Source organism: Vanacampus margaritifer, chromosome 4 (assembly GCF_051991255.1).
Source record: "Vanacampus margaritifer isolate UIUO_Vmar chromosome 4, RoL_Vmar_1.0, whole genome shotgun sequence".
Lineage (NCBI taxonomy): Eukaryota > Metazoa > Chordata > Actinopteri > Syngnathiformes > Syngnathidae > Vanacampus > Vanacampus margaritifer.
The window spans coordinates 6,484,909-6,507,782 of record NC_135435.1 but is presented as its reverse complement, the minus strand read 5'-3'; the positions used below and the strand labels follow the sequence as shown (position 1 = coordinate 6,507,782).

General features: G+C 38.7%; 1 protein-coding gene across 2 annotated transcripts in view; it reads left to right on the top strand.

The window, feature by feature from the left end:
* Positions 1 to 22,857, top strand: part of samd4a (sterile alpha motif domain containing 4A) — a 56,500-nt gene extending 33,643 nt beyond the window's left edge. The window contains exons 5-14 of one of the 2 annotated variants that reach the window (XM_077564872.1): positions 2,481 to 2,768; positions 5,356 to 5,465; positions 5,642 to 5,728; positions 8,498 to 8,741; positions 8,820 to 8,905; positions 9,670 to 9,788; positions 9,896 to 10,103; positions 13,895 to 14,021; positions 17,114 to 17,197; positions 21,838 to 22,857. In XM_077564872.1, the coding sequence (XP_077420998.1) occupies positions 2,481 to 2,768; positions 5,356 to 5,465; positions 5,642 to 5,728; positions 8,498 to 8,741; positions 8,820 to 8,905; positions 9,670 to 9,788; positions 9,896 to 10,103; positions 13,895 to 14,021; positions 17,114 to 17,197; positions 21,838 to 21,866 (1,382 nt within the window). In that variant the 3' untranslated portion in view covers positions 21,867 to 22,857. The remainder of the gene's footprint in view (positions 1 to 2,480; positions 2,769 to 5,355; positions 5,466 to 5,641; positions 5,729 to 8,497; positions 8,742 to 8,819; positions 8,906 to 9,669; positions 9,789 to 9,895; positions 10,104 to 13,894; positions 14,022 to 17,113; positions 17,198 to 21,837) is intronic. The other variant, XM_077564873.1, reaches the window with a different exon arrangement.
* Positions 22,858 to 22,874: the final 17 nt, after the last annotated feature.

Below are 22,874 nucleotides of genomic sequence, written 5' to 3'. Positions count from 1 at the left end.
TTCTTGCTGGGACATGAAAGAAACAGCTGAGGGTTTATAAATAAAGACATATTTAAAACCCTGCTGGCAGCACCAAGAAATATCATCTTATATTTTTGACTGCTTGCAGCCTTAGACCTACACATACAATCTCAGGGGTTCACAACGTATTCACAAAACAGAATTAAAGAAAAACATGAGAACAAATGTTGCCAAACCAGAAGAATTGTTTGTAATTTCTATTGTATGCCACATTGACAATCAATTTACGATTCATCTGTTTATACAACAAAATATAAGTTTTTATTTGTTGGCTAAATAAGTAACAGTAAGCAAGTCGTAAACTCCAGCGGTTATGATCATTCTTACAAGAATATGATTTTCCTGTTACATCGTCATGTGTGCTATTGATGGGACCCTCCACTTGACCCTAGCTCATAGTTTGAGGTCGAGCCCAAGCCACAGCAGAGCATGCCATACATCCTTTCCCTTGTAAGGCATCCTTTGTGGGAGACAGTATTTAGGGTAAATGGCTAATATTTAGGGACTGGAACATGTAATATTAGCTGGGCACCTATTTTAAACAGGAGCCATGAAGCACTATACATAGCGCCGACAGTAAGAAGACCACATATAGGATGGGAAAAGAGACAAGAGTGTTAGAAGCAGCTTGACCAGTCAGATAGGCGACGGATACCAATGCTTTGGCTTTCTAGCCAATTCGTCCAGATTACCTGCTTACACAGCCTGGGGAAACTTTCTGTAGTGTTCCTCCTAACAAACTTGATCAAATTTATAATGTAACGATCGAGATGTGTTATTTTTCTTTTTTTTGGTAGCTTTTATCAAAGTTTCAAATAGCTCATAAAACCTCTAGTTTTTTTTCACCTTTGTATTTGCATTATTTCTGAATTAATGTAAAGAAAAAAACTTTGGTGTCTAATAGTAGTTTAAGTTGTTTATAAGACCGGCTTTACCATACAATATTATACAGTATGAATTATGTAATGATTCTGCAACAAACATTGTGTTTTGGTTTGATTGTTCATTCAATGCTACTGTTGAAAAAGGACCAAAAAAGAACTTTCACCAATGTCTGCTGTAGGGTTCGATTCCTAAATCCTGGTCCTCGAGGGCCGGAGTTCTGCAGATTTAAGATATTTCCGTCCTCCAACACATCTGATTCGTATAATAAGCTTATCAGCAAGCAGCCTGATAACGATCCTGATCTATAGAATCAGGTGTGTTGGTGGATGGAAACATCAAAAACCTGCAGGACTCCTGCCCTCGGGGACCAGGATTGGGGAAGCCTGGAATACACTGATTATCATCCGGGCTGATTATCAGCGCCGATATTCAGTGTTTTGATGAATAGTTTAACATTTATTATTTTGAAATTTTTGAAAAGTTTCTAGTTTACTGTAGAAAAGCTGTTTGGTTTCATGTAACTAAGACATGCAATGACCCCAGGAGCTCCCTGACATTTATGTCAGGCAAGAGACATCTTTGGTTTAGAATTCTAACATAAAAAAAAAAATCAACCTTATACAAATCTAAAACTGTTCTATAAACATATAATTAAAGGAATACTTGACTCATTGAGCCATTTTCAGCAGTAAAAAGTTAAGAATTCGATAACTTCATTATTTTTCCTGTGCAGTTGATACCTTTAAAAACTAAGACTGAAGATGACCTCACCTGTGCTGAGAAAGTAGGTAACGACCAATTATGGCTCACCTGTTTTCTGCGTTTGGTCAGCAAACTGAGCCATTATTGGTCGTTACCCACTTTCTCAGCACAGGTGATGTCACCTTAAGTCGACAGCAAGTGGAAAAAATTGTTTTTAAAGGTATTTATTGTTCATGAAAAATAATGAAGTGATCAAATTCAGTCTGGACAAAATATTTACTTTTTACTGCTGAAAACGGCTCAGTGAGCCAAGTTTCCCTTTAAAAACATTTCACCAAAGTTAAAAGTTGTTGTTTCTGTTTTTAAAAATTTTGACACCAATATTTTCCCCATTGGTCAAATTGAATATTGGCTCAAAATATCAGTTTTCAGCCTCCTTGACTACTAAAACCACATCGGTCTATCTCTGATCTGCTGTGTAAAAACTAGCACATTCTGAATTCATAAATAGAACTGACAGTCAGCAGCGACTTCGGAAAGACAAAACGGCTGTTAAAAAAGTCCCTCAAAACAATACACATGCATAACATCACTTTACACTCCAGTCAAAACTTTCACATATAATGTTATCTTGACTAGTATTTGAGTTTTGGTGTGCCTTGCTTCACACCCAAGTTCAGCTGGGACAGCCTCAAGCTCACCTGCAAGCCTAATAAGGACAAGTGGTGTAGAAAATGGATGGCTGGGTACTATTGTTGATGTACCTTCATGAGCTGATACAATAAATGGGTGCGGCTCTCAAGCAATAGGCTGTTTGGCATTTCTTTAAACACAAGAATAAACCTTCCGTGTCTCATGTCTCACTCTCACAGTCCTAACGAGTGGAAGTGGCAACCAGCCGCACAGTCCTCTGAAGCGCTCCGTGTCGCTAACCCCACCAATGAGTGGCCCAAGCAACCATCCCATGGGTCCTGTCTGGCTGTCCCAAGAAGATCTGCGTAGTAGTAGAGGCCCAGCCCCCGACCACGCGCCCCTCTCCCCTCAAAGCAGTATTGCTTCCTCAGGCAGCGGAGGAAGCGAACATCTGGAAGAGGCCAGTTTGGGAGGAGGTTTAAGTCTACATCGCAGTTACTTCCACGAGGAGGGCAGCGGTATGAGGGGTGAGTCGGAAGGGGTTTATTTGCTGTCAATCAAAATTAAGCATTATCTTTGTAAAGGTAGAATTTTTGTTAAAGCTAGTAATATCAATCAAGACTGTTAAAGGGGAAGTCAACATTAAACATTTCTTGACAATAATATGTTATATGTTATATATATTATACTCACTAGTGTAAACATTCTGATTAATCTTATATTTGTGGAATATGAGTTATGAAGCAAAATCCAGCCGTTTTTATCCATCTCAGGGGGCCGCCATTTTGCCACTCGCTGTCGACTAAAGATGACATCACAGTTGCTCAAGGCTCAGGCAACGACCAATCACAGCGCACCTGTTTTCTGAAGCTGAACTGTGATTGGTTGTTACCTGAGACCTGAGCAACTGTGAGTCATTTTCACTCGACAGCAAGTGGCAAAATGGCCGCCTTGTGATATTGATCAAATCTGCTGGATTTTGCTGCTTAACTCATATTCCACTAACACAGTATTAACCAGAATACCGTATTTAGACTAATGGGTCTGCGTAGAACATATTATTGTCAAGATTTTTTTTGTGTTGACTTCCCCTTTTAGGGACTCAACAGCAAAATGTGTTGCCCAATGTAAGAAAGTTTAATCTCCAACAGTACAATGACCCAAAATGCACAGCCCAAAATATCCAAGATTGGCTAAGAAGAGAGAAATTATTCTGAAATACCCTGATTGAAATGGTATTGATCACCTGTGGGAGATTTTGAATCATGTATTATGAAGAAGGCACACTTTAACCTTCAAAAAAGTTGGCCAAAATACCTAACAGGTGCACAAGTCTCACTTGAGCAGTAAAATAATTTTACACTGCATTGCTCAATTGATGCAATTGGTGTGTGTGTTTTGTTTAGTTTTTTTGCTCTCAAGTGCCACAATTCGCAATTGAATATGCCCCATAGTTGCATAAATGGAAAAAAAATGCATGGAATCAGACGTCTTCAGATTGGAATCAGGCCTCTTCTAGATGTGGCTAAAAATCGAGTCTAATATGTATCGGACATGTGCCGAAACAAGTGCAGTCTAAACACGCAGCTTGGCTATTGTCTTTTTGCATGTGACGTCACCGCCCTCATGGGAGCGCCCCTTCCGGGACGCTGGACGACAAAAGAACCACTTGCCTGTATTGTAACCATTGAATCTCGTACAGCGTAAAGTCCTTTATCTAATCGATTATCTTATAAAATGGTCATATCTTGCTGTGCGGTCGGTTGTAGAGACAGACAAGGGAGTAAGCCAAATGTTGCTTTTTATCACATATCTACTAATGAAGACGAACGACGTCTATTGATAGCAGCAATCAACAGAAAGGACTGGCAGCCCACAAAGTATTCATGGATTTGCAGCGATCATTTTTTGCAAGGTTAGTAGATAAATGTTCATACATTTTACTAGTAAACGTACACTCTAAATCACATTTGGAGCCAGATAGTTAGCATCCACTCCAACTGCACGTACATACAGGTTAGTTTAAAAGTGCACCTTCTTCAAAACTATTAAGTGCATTTGACTGTTTATTAATGGGGGATTTTGTCTTTGTGCTTGGAGTTATTTTATTCTGTAGCCGAAGTCATATTCATGAAATTACTGCATAGCTTGCCACTACGATAGTCATTTGAACGGTGTAAATCGGAAGTATTATGTGGGAGTTGTTACACGGCAAAAAAGTGTGGAGAATAAATGCTTCCAGCATTCCCAAAATAATTGCCAATGGCAGCCAGTCAAATAAAGTGGACGTTCTTTTCATTTACATTAATAGGGGAAAGTCCATGGTACCTAAAAAGTAACCAGAAATGTTCACCTCTATGACCTGACTCCAAGTCTCTTGTGTCTCTTTTGGAGACAGGCTGATCAGTGCAGCATCAGCAGTGATGCAGATAGTGTCGTTCTGTCACGGTAAAGAGGGAGCTGAGCCGAGAAGCGCAGGTGGCCAAATATACCTACGGTCACACTCTGTGAGACATGACTGAAAGAATTAAGATCTTGGGTGCAAGTTTCCTCTGCAGTGTTGTTCCTTAGAGAGCTAGTAGCTAGCTAGAGCAGTGCATCGAGAGGAGCCAGATGAGTTGACTCCTTCATCTGGCTTGGATTCTTCCACAATGAGGAATTTTGGGCACATCCCACCAGGAGAAGGCCTCGGAGAAGACCCCTGACATGTTGGGGACACTGTCTGGGGTCACTTCAAGGTCAACAAAGTGGCTGTGAGTGGGAATTCTGGGCTTCACTGTCTTGGCTTGACTTCAGATAAGCGAAAGAGGATGGATGGAGAATTTAACAAATACTGCATAATATATTTGAGTCCAAACATTCCCAATTAGTGATTAACCAATGAGAGATAATCAGGCATGCTGTGGGAAATGATCCAATTTCACTCAATTTGTCCCCCCAATTGTATTAATTAGAAATACATCTTTGTTCACTACAACGTACAGTGAGCGGCAGAACAATCACATGCTATTGCATTACAGGTAGATGGCAGAAGGTACAATAAACCTGTGTTATCCAACATTCTTAATTCAAACTGCTGGCTGAATCAACCGCATTTGTGTGTGTTGATAACAGATGTCCCTGCATGGCTGAAGAGTCTCCGCCTCCATAAGTATGCAGCGCTGTTTTCCACCATGACCTATGATGAAATGTTGTCACTTAGTGAAGAACAACTCGAGGCACAGGTACACACTGACTATTGGTAATAATTGTATTACTATTGTCAAAACCCTTGGGACTTGATATAAAATATACTTTGAAATAAAGCACATTTTAAAAATGTGTTTAACCTTTACACTTTCTTGACATCTATTCAAAAGGTGCATATGTTTTGATGCTCCTTTTGTTTTTGTTTCTCTAGAAAGTCACCAAAGGAGCAAGACACAAGATTGTTATTAGCATTCAAAAGCTAAAAGAGAGACAAAACCTGCTGCGCAGCCTAGAAAAGGTCAGTTACCATTCTTTTTTGTGTATGTGTTGTCATGACTTTAAAACTACAAGCCATGACCCTTCCACCCTCGCATTTTTTACTACTACCAAATGAGGCTCATAATGCACCGTGGCTCATCGGTTAGCACTGCTGCATGACAGTAAAAAGTTTCAGTATGATATGTGTTCAGAACTCGAAGCTGACACGTTCTCCCAGCAAGACCTTCTACACTTCATAAAATGTGTACTGAAGACCGTAAATTGTCATGCAGTTATGTCAGTGTCATTGGTCTGAGTCGATGACATGGAAGAAGTAACTACACTACAATGTACTGTTTTTACATAACTTCTTGAGTGTAAGGATGGATAGATAGATAGATAGATAGATAGATAGATAGATAGATAGATAGAAGGGGTGTCAGGCGATTTAATTTTTTTAATCACACGACTTCAATAGTTAACTCACGATTAATCACAAATTTTATATCTCTTCTAAATGTACCATAGTTTTCATACTCTTGTTGAATTTATTTTTAAACTAATAGACATGGCTGCGTCTTTTAGTCATTGATTCAGTAATTTCATAATAATACATACAACTGAGATAAAATGAAAAATATGTACTGTATTATAAAAGAGTGTGACATTGATTTGTGTTGAGGTCATTTTTCTGCCACTAGATGGCATAATTGCATTTGTCAGACATTGGTGACAATCTTTAACATGAAGTAACTTGTGAAATTCTGCACAGTTTTAAAATTTTAAAATACAACTAAACCCCAGTCTCTACAAATGTATGCGTTATTGTTAAATTTATTGCTGCTAATTTTGACGTGGGCGTGTCTGCTGCGTTGCTACTGGAATTTCCCTAGTACAGGCTTTCCAGGTAAAGGGCAGTCATTAATCGCACGTAAAAAAAATAAAACCCCTTAAATAAATAAATACATGATGAATCCTCCAAAATTGAGGGGGTGGGTGAATTGGTGTTATTACACATAGCTAGGGGGAAAAAACGAAAGCTCATCACATAGTATAAATGTTTACATGGTACCTGGATGTTGTGAAAAAGGTGTAATTTCATTCCAACATGACATATAATGTCTAATGTTACACATTTATTTATAATAACGTGGTGGTTTTGACATTTAAAACCGATTAGTATGTTCCACACGTGGCGGGCTGGACGCCATTGCTTTTGGTACTGCCTTGTTTGTCCTCTGAGCCTCTTATACCTTTAAGAAATTTGTCAAATGAAGTGTTCTCTGGCATACTCTGTCATATCCTAAGCATGTACCATTTTCCCCTTTTTAGAATGGCGGCATGCCAACTTATGGTTGCTAGGCTGACGCTAGCATAACAATGGCAGCATCCAACGCATACAAAATATACTAGTGTCTGATGGAGTGACGTTACTTTAAATGACACATTACTTTTCTAATTGCGCTGGTTAGCCAATATCTTGAAGCAATAAAAACGTCCATATTAATATCTTTCTTATTCAATATCATTTTCACTGCTTACTAATTGAAACAAACATGTTGTACCTGATGTTGTGTTTTGTTTTGCTTTTAATTAAAAGTGAATTCTTTCTCCCCCCCCCCCTCATTTTGGCATAGATAATATACAATACTATGTACCAGCCAGCTAATGCATTGCCTACATGGTGGCCATGTTGCAATGGGAGGATGACGATTCCTTCAAATACAATGCATAGACATTGAAATTAAGTTGTAGCTTGTTAATTTAACAGTTTTTCATGAGATTGACCTTTTTTTTGTCAACGCCGAAGCATGTGCTATCCACCTTCATGAAATACGCTACAACTTAGACCTCCTAGCTTAGTGTCGCCGTAGGCACGCAGGTCAAAAGGAGCATGTCTTATGTATGTAGGTACCGCTACGGGTATTGATATCTTTGCTCCAATCTATCAAACTACTATGCTGGTAATAATTCAAATTTTGAGCATGGACACCAGCAAATTTGGGGAGTACATAATACAGTACATGAGTGCAAAGGAGAATCCGTTTTTGAAGGGTGACTTTAGAGGGGAGTAGTATGTCAGAGTCAGTAGTATTACAGTGAAAAAATGCCCACCCCATCCAAAACCAATATAAGGCAATTAATTATACTTCAGGCAAGAAATAAATCCTCAGATTTGTGAGAAAAGTTATCCTAACTCATGCATACACATCCATCCCTATTATATTATTATTATTTTGTTATTATTTTATTGTTGCTGGTCATGAATTTGTCATTATTATTATTAATATTTTGTCATTATTATTATTTATTATTATTATTATTATTTTATTGTTATTAGTTTTATTAGATGTATTTATTTATTTTATTTTTAGAAATAAGACTTGGAAGTATTGAAATAGTAAATGATTACACATATTTATGGTATCCGTTGAGATTGGTTCCAGTTTCCTGTCGGACAACTTTCATTTCATCAAGACTTGAGACATTTGCAGAATGTGTAGCAAGGCAACAATTTATGAGTGGCAGAAGTCTGTTCATTGACTGTCAGCGCATTTGACATCTTGGAGAACATCTAATCCAGGAAGTTGTATAGTGGGTACCCACCAAAACCCCATCCTATTCCTCAGGCTAAAACAATACCATGGCTCTCAAGGGCATGCCGCAGCTACATTTAGGCTTTCCCACAGCAATTGCCACGAATAAGATACTTGTTTTACTGTGTAAGTTAATGAGATGGATGTGGATACAAGGAAAAATTCAAATGCAAAGTGAGTCAAATGACTTTCCCTGCATCTCTTTCCGCCAGGATGTGTTAGAGGGCAGTAATCTGCGTGTGCCCCTGCAAGAACTTCATCAGATGATCATGACGCCTATCAAGGCTTTTACTGGTGGCGAGGAGACTTCCTTGCACCGACCTCCCCTGAACACAGGTTCCAAAAGCTCTGCACCTGGGTCCCACCTCACTGGAGGCGGTGGAGAGGCTGAGGCAAGCTCAAGTGTCATTGCAGAGGGGGATCTACCAAGCCAGTTCACTCGTGTTATGGGCAAAGGTCAGCTCTTTCATTCAAATGAACATTAAGAAATTAACATGAACAATAAAAGTTTATAATTGCCAATCATTTTCTCAGTTTGCACTCAGCTACTGGTGTCGAGGTCAGATGAAGACAACATCAGCTCCTACCTACAACTCATTGACAAGTGTCTAAAACATGAGGTACACATTACGCTTTAAAATCCACATCATTAAGAACACGAATGGTATTGACAACAGAAGACAAATATCCAACACGGTTTGATTTTTTTCAGTCTTTGTTTTGGTCATATATCTTTTTAATAAATTAAGTCTACTATAGATAATGGACGTGGAGGGAAAGTCAACCCCCAAGAAAATTCTTGACAATAATATGTTCTATGCAGCCCCACTAGTCTAAATACGGTATTCATGTTAATATTAGATTTGTGAAATATGAGTTATGCAGCAAAATCCAGCCATTTTTATCTATCTCAAGTTGAGCTGTGATTGGTTGTTATCTGAGACCTAAACAACTGTGATGTCATTTTCACTTGATAGCAATTGGCAAAATGGCTGCCTTCTGCCATTGTAAAAAAAAAATGCTGGATTTTGCTGCTTAACTCATCTTCCACAAATGTAATATTAATCAGAATGTCATGTTTAGACTAGTGAGGTCACATATAAACATATTATTGTCAAGAAATGTTTAAAGTTGACTCCCCTTTTAATGTAAATAAGGACTAGTCATTCTAAAATATACAGTATGGTAACTATGATGAACTAATAGGCTTGAAGGGGAAACTGCCATGTACGTGTAAATTTGACCAGAAGTGCTTTTGGTTTGTGACAACATTCAAGTGGCCTGTTAGTTGTTTTGAACGATGCCCAGCTAGTAAGAGCTCACTTTCTGTTTCAACACCAGTCATGCACTATACTCAACTACGTTCTCTTCCCTTGGCCATCAGTCCTTTAGTGAAACTCAGAAGAAGAGGCTGTTGTCATGGAAACAGCAGGTCCAGAGGCTGTTCAGATCCATTCCGAGAAAAACGCTCCTTGACATTGCAGGTTACCGAACACAAAGAAGGTATATGTTGTGTATTCAGTACTGTATACAGTATGGTGGTTGTGTTTTGCAAATATTCCTTAACATAAGACAAGGAGCTAAACGAGTTGAAATGTTTTGTCTTATAGCAGTCGTGGATTTGGTCAGTCCAACTCCCTCCCTACCACAAGCTGTGTTGGGAGCAGTGTTATGGCGCGAAGAAGCCTTCGACAGTTCCAGATGCCCTCTCGGAGCTTACCAGGTGCAAGGCTGGGCCTGCTGAGCAGCAGCGGCCTGCTTGGACCTACACCTCGCAGCAGCAGTAGCACACCCACAGGCCCCAAGCAAGGGAGGCAGGTGAGTCAAACTAATTGGAAGAGGAGGAAAGTACAAAGGCAGAGGCAACTGGGTAAAAGTTGATATTGATGTCAAAATTCCAGCATTTAAAACCCATTACCAGACAAGGAACGTAGTGGTAATTCATAATGGACTTGCACATTCCACTATGAGGCATTAGAACCACATGATTTTAACCAGAAAACTATAGGGAGCAACCTATTAGTGCTTTTGATACATAACATTTCCCCAAAAAAACAATGACAGATCATTTTAAGGAATGACCTGTATGTCCATAAATAGCAAATTTCTGTACAATTGCGTGAAATTAATGACAATTTTCTATTATATTTTTTCAATTTACTCATAAAAGACACATTTTGGATAGAGCACACAATAAATATTTGTTTTTAAACATTTTTAAAATGAAACAATAGTTCAGAGTCCAGGAAAATTTGTTACATAACAGTTACATAGACATACTGAAATAACACCTTAATGGGCAACTGTCAGCTTTACATGCCTTTAGTTCCTGAAAGATGAAATCTGCATACATCAAATAGATTAACAGTACTAAAGATTGATATTGTTTTTGAAAATACCATATTTTCATCAATTTGATGTGATCCTAATTTCAGGCTCCCCCGATCCCACCCCTACAAAACAATGCAAAGTATACAGTACATGGTGATTTATTCATAGTATTCAATAAAAATAAAAAAAATTAAAAACTGTTTTCGTTTACGAGCTGGAAACCCAAATTATGTAAAATCAAACAAATTAATATTTTTAATTGTTTAAATTGTGGCCCCTGAATCTATAATCAATGAAAGTTTACCTTTTTGAGTGGATTTATGGAAATTATTCAACTTTTCCAAGATGTTCTAATTTTTGGGAATGGGTCTGTATATATGGACTCGTAGTCATAATTAGCCATCACTATTCACGTTAACAAGTAAACTCAAATTAGTTAGTGTAATTTTCCTGAAAAACGCTTCATTGTCCAACAAATGAAAATACCAATTTGAACAAAATAATGAACGGTAAATGGAGCACTTTATCTTCATCATACCTTTTTGAAGCCATATTGACTATCATCTAACATCTTGAGTGTGAACCAGCCGTTTACTCAGTGTACCAAGAAGCCCCTGAAAGATTTTCTAGTTCTAACCTACCGGGGCCAATGGGAGGAACCAAGGATGTTTTGTTTTGTTTTGGGTCCCATTTTGAACCCATCCCCATTGCGTGTACTGTGTGTCTTTGGCCAAGCTAAATTAGCCTTAGATCCTTATGCAGATTATGTCACGCTACAGGCTCGAAGCGGGAATGTTACAGCAAATTGTAATTAGAATTATTTGATGACTACAGCATGTTCTTCCGATATTTGTGATCGTTCACAAAATTTAATGAAAAAGTGCAACAACAAAAATAGTATTGTGAATGTAGTAAATGAAATAGTTGATGCAAGTGGTGGTTGACCCAAAAAAAAAAACATGTTAAAATGTGTGTCCCGGGATTTTTACGATAATCTGTATAGCAGACTGACTTTCTTCATGACAAATCCATATAAAATGTTTTTTTTCCATATCGCAAGAATACAGACAAAGGAAAAGGGTGTAGTGTTGGTGTCTGCCTACTGAAATGAGGTGGATGGAATTTGTAGGGAAGTCACCCCGCATACCACAGACCTTGCGTCAGTGTTGAACACTGAAACAGGAGGAGCAATGGAGCTGTTTCAGGCTCATCCTGGCACACTTTGCTTTGGCTTGACCCATTTCATTGGAAACTCTTTTGCTCTCTCACACATACTCATCCCACACAATGGGAGGAAATACCTCAGTTCCTTTTCCCCATACTTCCTTGTGTGTCTGTATTGTAGATGTGTACGGAGGAAACCAGGGAGAGATATGTGAGTCATAGTTTGGCAGAGGTGTTGGTGAGGGAGGGGCAACGAAACGGAGAGAGAGGGAGAGATAGTATTTACGTTTGTAAAAGAGAGAAAGAAAGAGTGATTGAAACAGTGAGAACAGTGCATAGGCATTTCCTGTTTTTCCTTGGCCCGCGGCACTGGAGGGCGATGAGGGGGGGTTGCAGAGGGAGCAGGGGGCGGCTGGAGGGGGCTAGTGCTGGAGGTATAATAGGCAGGTTACAGTGAGGAATTTGTGTGGCTAGCGTCGGAGACTGTCAGTTGGGTATCGGCTTGATGTCCATACAGGAGTGTTGAAGGGATGTTGAAAGAACTGCCTTTTGCTGCTCTGACCTACCATGACCAGAGGTGGCAAATCCAGGTCCAGAAAGTAAAAACCCTGCCACAGTTTGGCTTTAGCCCCAGGTGCTAGCTAGCTAGCTCCCCGGGTGCTTGTTTAACTGCTAGGGAGTTAGCTAGCCTGCCACAGTTTGGTTTTAGCGCCGGGTGCTAGTTAGCTCTAGCTCCCAAGCTAGCTCCCCGGATGGTTGTTTACCTGATAGGGAGCTCTAGCTAGCCTGCCACAGTTTGGCTTTAGCCCCAGGTTATAGCTAGCTAGCTCCCTGGAGGCTTGTTTACCTGCTAGGGAGCTAGCTAGCCTGCCACAGTTTGGCTTTAGCTAGCAATATAAATAATGATGCGCTAGCTTGCTAGCTCCCTAGCAGGTAAACAAGCACCCGGGGACTTAGCTAGCTAGCACCTGGGGCTAAAGCCAAACTGTGGCAGGGTTTTTACTTTCTGGACCTGGATTTGCCACCTCTGGTCATGGTAGGTCAGAGCAGCAAAAGGCAGTTCTTTCAACATCCCTTCAACACTCCTGTATGGACATCAAGCCGATACCCAACTGACAGTCTCCGACGCTAGCCACACAAATTCCTCACTCTAACCTGCCTATTATATCACCTGGGGGCTAAAGCCAAAACTGTGGTCCCCGGGTGCTTGTTTACTCTCCCACAGTTTGGCTAAAAAATGGCTGGATTTTGCTGCATAGCTAGTAAAACTGTGTATGTTTATTTTATAAAGAAACTGACATTTTTGTTTTGAGTATTACAGTATTAGCACACAATCCCTCAGTTGACTCTATCATCTTAATACTCATTTGACGCAGAGGCTAGTGATTATAAAATGAAAAGCACAAATCAAACACAAGATTGGTCAACTGCCAAATCATGTCAACCAATTTTCTCATGGGGAAATGTGAGGTAATTCTTCCAAAAACATTTTTGCAGTATTGTCATCTGTCCATCCATCCAATTTCTATACTGTGGCGCTCAGCCTCACTAGGGTCGCAAGTCGCCTGTTCCAGCTGACTTTGGCCGAGAGGCAGGATCCACCCTTGACTCGTCGCCAATCACAATACTGCACACTCAATTTACACTTTTCAATTTGCCTAAACAGTCATATTTTCTGGAATGTGAGAGGAAGTACCCAGAGAATTTATCAAAACACCATATGTCCAGTTATGCATGTGAATTCATATTGCACGTTTTTTATATTATGTTTGACCACTTGCTTTTTTTTTATAGACATAGTTAGTATGACGGGATAACAATAATAAAGCAATCACACGACATACCATCACAACAGTCACACGTCGACTAAAGTGCACCAAATTCTATGCAACGCAGATAGGCCAGGCAATGTAGCATGATCACCTGCAGCTCTTGACGTCCCCCGAACTGAGACTGACTCAACCAAACCCTGGGGTTCTATCGAACCCAGGTTACGAACCACTGGTATAGTGGCTAGATGCATATGCGCTGGTTCGGCTAAAACTTTGACACTTTTTTTCCCCCCTCTTCGACAAGTTGATGAAATGGTCTCGCTTCTGTATTTTTCTCTTCAGGGTCTGTGGTTTGCCAATCCTGGAGGCAGCAACAGTATGCCTAGTCGGACTCACAGCTCTGTGCAGCGGACTCGCTCCCTGCCGGTTCACACAACACCGCAAACCATGGTCATGTTCCAACAAGCCGGTAGGAACCTTTGTGGGGAGAAAAAAAAAAATTCACTCACATGATCTTTCACTTTGTGTCCTCTGAGAGGATAAGATGTTTAATGTATCTCTATCCCTGGTTGAAGAAAACAGGCTATTTGCATTGTGTTGAGCACATCTGACTGTAAATCAGTCATTATTACATAAGAGTCTCAAATACACAATCTTGTCTCCTCACTGAGCTTTGGATTTGTTTTGTTTTTATTAGGCAATTGATGTACGTCTCTTGTATAGCCCGACACTGCCCACAACAATGCACTTCCGCATTCAAGCGGAATGGCCAATCAGGCACCCGTAGCAGTGTTGCAAAATAACATTTTAAGCAGAAAGGTTCATTATTTTTTACCGAGACAAGATCACAATGTTCTCTTAAACATACATTTTCTGTACCTTTTCTTGTTCAACACAAACATTAAACTCCTTATAAAATTTTGCAGAGGCAGTAACTGGTTAAATGATTTAGTTTATTAATGAAAGTAACGTGTTATAATCATTTCAGCAAGGACGAAATTAAAATATTTTTAATGTTGTAATTCAATAATTGTAAATATAAATTTAAAAGATTCAAAATTGTCTTAAAGTGCAATAAGTCAGGTATTTTATAAATGTAAGAAAATACTTTTTAAATTCATATGAACAGTTAATTTCAAGAAAGCCGTAATAAAAAAAAGGCCTCTGATATTCTATTTTCTTATTAATTTATAAGAAATAGAGATATTAACAATCGATTCATGGCTCAAAAAGGAAAATCGATTTGATATCGATTATTCGATTTTTTTAATATATTTTTTTGAAAACCCAGCCCTATTAAAACTACAATTGGTGAGGGGAATGTAGATTGTAACAGAATTTTTTTTTTTTTTTTAATATTAAAAATATTTATACTAATAAATTAAAACAAAAAAAACTAATAAAACTAACAAATAAACCACTCTGCCAATTATATATCCAAAAAGTTACAGTGGAATTGTAACTCAATCCGACCCATATTTGAAATATTTCACTATTGCTGAAACCTAAAATTCGGGACTTGCCCTCAAAAGCTCGTTGACTATCAAGACCATGGTGACTGTGACATGCGGTAGCTTCCGCTGGGTTACATGTGCCACAGCAGCTATTGACCGAAAACTGGGACTTGTTCCACAGTATCTCACTTGCCAGGATGTCAGAGAGTGTGAGTGGAGAACGTATGTGGGAGAGGAAGAAAACGAGGCAGCGAAGGGAAATGCGTGAGAGTCCCACAATGGGGCTCTTTGTGCAGTGAGGACAACTTTCTGGCCCACTTTCCTGCCTTCTCTCCCTCCCTGACCCACTCTTTCTTGACTGTCTCGTCCCTCCCAAGTCTGCAGAGTCATGCACACGTAGCACTCAGACCGACTAAGCCATTTTAAAAGTCAGCCTCCTGCTGTCTTGTTGCGTGTACATGTAAGTGCAAAATGATTGGGAGGACCCACATTAATTGAGGTACAATATTGAAAAAGGACGGAATGTGTGTGTCCTATTTTGTTTGTCTTGGTCTTGGTTCACAGGGAGTGAGAGAGTATGTGGATGTGTTTTGGAGGAAGGCTGGTCATTGAAGCCTATAAATAGCCGACTGTGGATGACCGCCTAACTCAGCTTTTCTCTGTGACCGCAAGTGATTTTCACTGGCCCGTCTGTATTGAAGACTCAGCTAAAGACTGAATAGCTAGACGGGGTTGCTTGGTTGCGCAGCCCAAATATATGCCCTGCAACACGCCCTCAAACTCTTCAACCTCAACCCAACCCTCTCACAAACATTCTCCACTCAGTTCAAGAGATTAAGCAGTGGAAGTCAACAGAAACGATTACCTTGGAGACATATACAGTGTGTGTGTGTGTGTGTGTGTGTGTGTGTGTGTGTGTGTGTGTGTGTGTGTGTGTGTGTATATATATATATATATATATATATATATATATATATATATATATATATATATATATATATTAGTGCTGTCAAAGTTAAAGCGTTAACTGATTAATTAATCACAAAAAAATATCGCATTAATCATTAATTAATGCAGATATTTGTTCACGTCAAAATATTGGTGTCATTTTTTCCCATTTTAAATTATGCAAGTAATTAACTGATTAGAAAAAAAGGAGGATGAGCATGTGCAGTAGATAAAAAAAAATGTTGAAGACGTCCTCATTACATTAAATGTCAAGAGATCTAACATATAACCTGGTGCTCTTCAAATATATATATATTAGTGCTGTCAAAGTTAAAGCGTTAACTAATTAAAATGATCGCATTAATCATGAATTTACGCAGATTAATCGCACCAATAATTTATCCTTTAGCGTGACAGCGGAGGGCTACGTTTAAGGTAGCACAGGTTGTGTTTGAGCAATAAACATAAATACATGCATTAAAGTAAAGCATTTAATAAATGTTTGCGTGTCACATTTAGAATATTTGTTCATGTCAAAATATTGGGGTCATTTTTTTTCCATTTTAAATTATGCAAGCTGATAACTGATAAGAAAGAGGCGGATGAGCGTGTGCACTGGATCAAAAAATCTTGAAGACGTCCTCATAACATTAAATGTCAAAAGAATTAACACATAAACGGTGCTCTTCAAATTTGGCGGGACAAAAATGTTGATTAAAAAAATACTTTTTTTATGAAGCGATTAATCATGATTAATCAAAATAAAAAAAAATGTGGTTAATATGAATAAAAAATGTATTTATTTATTTATTTTATATATATATAGCTAGTTATACATAGATAGGTAGATAGATACATACCTATTTTATTTAAGATTCAATTAGATTTACATAATAGAAAAGTAAAGACAGGAGAGCACACACATACGTAACAAAAACAAGTTCACTTTGTACCTATTATTGAAAAAATATACATATTTTTTTTTAATTCAAAGGCGGATGATGCAATTCAGATTTACATTTCCAGACCAGGTGAATCTTTTTTTAAATCACAGTATAAAAATATTGTGATTCATGGTAGATACGATCAATCTCATTCATCATTGTTTTTTAAACTGTTGCATAATCATTGTTTTTTTTTCCCCCTCCATCATATACAGATCTTCAGTTGCCAGTTACGGAGCCAGATATCAACAATCGGCTTGAATCTTTATGTCTGAGTATGACAGAGCATGCATTGGGAGGTAATACACATTTTCACAGTCATCCCACGTGTTAATGAGCTTTTTGTATTTGAATATGCATGTAATCTATGTTTTATGATTTGAAAGCCATTGTAGTAATAACCGTATAGCACTGATGTATTTGATCCATGGATATTACTGTTGCTCTTTTCCTCTCAGCTGCATTTGGTGTGCACAGAATCAAATGGCCCAGTCTGTCCTGTTAAATATTTAATTTATCATAAAAACGGTATAACATTTCATTTTCTTTTTTTCTTAAGTCAATCTGACAGGGTTCATTAACACAGTCATTCTTGTCTTCAGGGTGAGTAGTAAACTTTCGTTTCGGAGTCACTATATATCATGCCAATTAGCCTTGACTGACATCTTTAAGAGACAGTTTTAAGTTAACCCACTTAAACTCATCTGCTTTTTACTAGCAGAACTACACCGGGTGTGACACAGCTCTCTTAGTAGAGTTTCCATTACAGTGACAGTCCATCTGACCGGCTCCATGTGCTGGATCTCCATTTGTGCCACAGATCTTTTTTTAGTTTTATTTTAATGCCATGGGCGTGTTCAAAAACCACTGCCATGATGACACAGCGAATCAAACCCTGAGAATGCAACATATTCTCAGGAGAACTTGTCACTGTCGCACTGTAAAATTAGCCCTTAGTTGTTTATAACTGGTCGTTTGTCCAGCTGCTGGCCATGCAGGTTCACGTTTGACAGTTCTACAGTTACTAATCTAAGTCGCTAAGCGTTACTATGCAATATAATTGAAGGTGACGTCAGAATTTCAAAGAGCAGCACCTTTCACCACCAAAGACTGATACGGATAACCACCTGCAGGTTGCAGTAGTGAGTAAGAATTGAGAAGACTTAAATGAACAGCTGATACTTTTGGGCCAACGGTGATCTCTCACATACGTATTGCACATGCAACAAAACTAATAGTTAATAAATGATCAAATACATGTGAACACCTGATTCCTAACACCATACTGCTTACTAAAGGCACTCAACAAAAAACTGTACATTATGGAACACCATGCATGCATCATGTCCCGTTTTCAGCGCGTTGACTTTTCACATGTCCATACCAAATAAACAACAATTGAGAAAGGAGAGAGATTCACGTTTTCAAGCTGGAAGTAGAGTCACCGTTTTGACTTTGTGTCAGCTAAAAACAGGTTTGTTGCACACTGTAATATTTAGATAGTGGTAGTATTTAGATCTAGCTTCAATGACAATACATCAAATAAAATTTTTTAAAAAAAACATGGATAACAGCACAGTAGGCATTCAAGCTTAAAAAGAAATATCAACCAGATTGTGCAACTGCAGGAAGTCCCCAAATGTAATTCTTGTATATATTATAAATGTTAGGTTTTCCTGTTATGACATTGATACTTAAATATGTCGAGTAAAAAAGACACATAGGAATTATTCAAAAGGTTCTAAGTAGCCCAATCAAGAATAAACCAGATTTTTTTATATATATATATAATAATAATTATTATTATTATTATTGTTCATAATAATAATTATTATAATTATAAAAAAATATTATTATTAATAATAAAAATAATTATACAAATTATTATTATTATTATAGTTGTAAGTCAAAAAGGCTCTTTATTTTATTTTTGATAAACCAACTTTATTCTTAAAATGCATTCATGTTAAGCATGGTTGTCAGTATCTGCTGAATGTAACTATTGAAGTGACTTGTAATTTAAATTAGTTACTTTTACAATCAAGTAATCATGAAAGTAACTACATTAATTTTAAATGCAAGTAATCAGGTAACTAAGTTTATTTTTCAGGTTAACTGTGGCAACACTGGTAACATCTGTTTGCACCCTTAAATAAAATAAAAGAAATGAAGTCTTTACATATATGGCGACAATGGAAAGTCGAGGTTATGTGTGTGTTTGTGCATAATGTACAAGAAATTTTGCCCAGGGTTACAGTCATCACCACCCCCACTTAACTCAACTGAGGTGAAGACAGTTGGGTCTCAGTACTCCACACTCAACTTTGCACAAGTGCTGCTTTGTGTATGCGTGTATGTGTCAGCGGTCGGGAAGGCACAGAACAGCACCGAGCGATGGAGCGTGTAGGGCCTTCCTTAAAAAGGAGACTCTTTCATTATCTTTGACAGTTGCGGCCAAAAGTATTGGTGTTAGTTTTACTTTGTATTGTATCGATTTTCTAAATTATAAAAGACTTTGGTTAGTTTAGTGAAGCACACAATTTGAGTCACAAATATTTGGCCACAACATATGCCTCCTCTAGGATCCAGCTAAAAAAAAAAAAAGACATCCAGTCTTGAACAACAAAAATATCATGACAATATGATCTCCATCTGAGTTCCAACAGCACAAACCTAGGATGCATATTTGACTGACGCATTCCTGCCTATTTTCAGATATTGAAAGAATGATCCTTGCCTCTGCCATACTTGGCTATTGCAAATCTCTATTTTAGGTATTTGTCATTTTGCTGCTTTTTCATCTGCAGCTGCTGACACATACACAAAAAAAATGGGCTACATGACGAAAAGTCACAATTGGGCCTCTTGAAGTTGAACCATATCATGTAAATCAAGTCGTCAATGTTTGCGATACGGTAGAGTGTGATAATATGATAATTGAACAATCTAACAGTGAGTGCCATGTGCTGTTTGCAAGCGAGGCCTGAACTTGGCAGCCAGCGAGGGGCTCGAGCCCGCGCTGTCGTGGATGGGGAATAACACATCTGTCAAAATACTGATAGAGGCTTTCAGAGGAAAAACAACAGTTTGACAGCTGTTGCCTGGAGGGCAGGATTGGAAAATGTTACCAAGCTCCACACTTTAGCCGTAGAAATAAATGCCCTTTCAAATGTAGTTGAATTTGCCATGACTGTGATTTTTTTTTTTTTTTTTTTTGTCTTTTCTGCCTTCTTTGTTTGACATTCGGACATTGTCCACAACTTGTGCCTCAACCACATCATCTCCCCACTTCTCAGTGTGATTGAAAGAATTCAATGATTTGCAAATCTCATTCAAACTATATTCAATTGAAAACACTACAGATTGAAGATATTGAAACAGATTAAAAAAATAAATATTTTTACAAATATTCTCTCATTTTGAAACTGATAGCTGCAATACATTAAAAAAAAAAAAAAGATGTGAGAGGGTCAACAAAAGACTGGGAAAGTTGGGGACTGCTCAAAAAACACCAGTTGAGAACATTTCACATATGAACATTTTAATTGAAAACAGAGTGTGTCATGATCGAGTATAAAAGGAGCATCTCAGAAAGAGCTTAGTGATTGAAAGGAATTTATGGATTACACCATCTACGATCTGACATCATCATCAAAAGATTCATTGAATACGAACGAGTCCACATTTCAAATCTCACTTTGGTCCAAAGAGGAAAAGGACCATTTGGATTGTTATCAGGGCCAAATTGGTCAATTCTGTGTGGCAATTCAAGAAAACCCCATTCATGCCGAAAGTTACATGCAGGTTTTGGCGCACATAGGCTGCCGTCCGTCCGTCCAAGCAATGTCTTTCGCAGCATGCAAGTGCCAGTTCACTCAACAACAAAAAAAGAGAGAATTTTTGAACCAATTTAACATTATAAATTGAATTGTTGACCATCTTAAACAAATCGCTTCAAGTGGTAACACACGATTGAATTAAGTTAGTCCAGCGTGACCAACTTTGAATTAAGTTAATCCAAAGTGACCACAATCCAAAATATTAAATTTAATGAACTTTGGACTAACTTAATTCAATCGTGTGTTGCCGCTTCAAGCTATTTTTTTTTAAATTGGTCAACAATTCAATTTGTAATCTTAAACAACAATGTTCTTTTTAGAGTGTAGTCTGGCCTGCCAGCAGTCCAGACCTCTCTCCCATTGGAAATTTGTGGCACATTATGAAGCACAATGTCCGGAAACTGAGACTATTGAGCAAGTTGTTGAAAAAGCAAAAATTGGAAAGAACCTCACCTACAACACTTCAACAATTATGCTGCATTCGAGGATGGTCGGAAATCAGATTTATCCCAGTTGGCTTTTTCCAGTTCCGACCTGAAAGTTTTGGCGGCGAAAGTAAACAACCAAAATGGCAGATCGTGATAAATTGTTTATTTTGGTCCTCAAAAGACATTTTGACCTCCGGCAAACTTGCCTTCTCGCAATTTTGCTTCATTTATTGTTTTTATCAATAAGCATTTCATACAGTTCAGTAATTCACCGTATAATTTCATGCAGGGAGATAGCGGCATACTGTCACGTACGTTGTGTTATGTGAAGTTATGTTGAATATTTATGAATGGAGAAAGTAATCTAGTTTTATACTCGACTAAGTTGTGTTTTACCATTCACGGTCTGTGTTTTCAACATTGAAATCGGGGTCCTTTTTTTAACCCCAACTTGGCAAGTGGGATTTCCGAGTTCAAGGGGGCGTTCTCGTACACACTTGACAGGTTTGAGGTTGTAAAAGTCCGACTTCCCACTTTCCTCGAATGCAGCATTAGTGTCTTACTCCCCAAATGCTTATTGAATGTTGTTAAAGGAAAGGTGATGTAATGCAGTGGTAAACACGCTCCTGATGAACACAGTGCCATTACTAATGCTGTTTTTTTTATCCTCAGATGGCGCTGATCGCACATCGACAATATGAACTTGAGGACCTGTGTGAGAGCAGCGTAACCACCTGCTGGGTAACTTCACGAGGCCCTCTCACAAGTCACCCTGAGCTCATCTGCCCTCCAGCGCCCTCTTCCTGTAGCCAAAGGTAGAGCTCAACCAAGGGACTGGGAGACATCCAAGAAACACATTGGCTGCGTCGATGGGATTGGGAAACACACTTGCTGCTCGGATCGTCACCATCTCGGTCCAGAAAGCATGCGGGGAGAGCAAACGTATCAAACATAGGCTGGACAGTGTGTAACCAGAGCCCTTCCCGGAGATCGGGTCACAAGCAGTACACCAGCAGCAGCAGCGGCGGCAGAGATGCTGCATTTTCCACATCTGTATCAGTACCTCGGACACACAAATCCAGACAAGCAGATGGATGGCAAGCATTTGGCAAAGGCCAATTGCAAACAAAACACTTTGTCTATTACGTGTCTCTATTGTTTACATATTGATGCTACTCTCAAAGGGTACAGAAACAGAAAAGAAATGGAGTTTGAATGTTGAAATATCCTGTAGAAAGCCTCAGCTTTCCATCGCACGAGTAGCCATCACGCCAGTTTACAAGCAACAAGATTGTTACGTGCCAATCAAGAGAGAGGAAACGGCGAAAAGAGGAGACGGGGACGTCGCGGAAAGGTGCGGAAGGTTGAAGGGACTGAATGGAGCTGGGAAAGTGAGGAGGGATCCTGGGAAAAGGATGCGGATGTTTGAAGGAGCAAGGCATCAGAGGCGGGACCTTTGGTGGCCTTATAATGACGGAGGGAGAGGATGTCGTGTCCAATCGGGTCGTCGGTGGAAGAGGAAGTGAGCCGTCGGTTGCGTTTTGTTGATGTCGAGCTTGGACTGTATCAACGCTGAGTTCAGACCGTTAAGTGGCGAGGAAGCCTTTAAAGCGGAAGTCAAGCTTGACAATAATATGTTATATGTGACCTCACTAGTTAAAACATGACATTCTGATTCATATTACATTTGTGGATTTTATATATATATA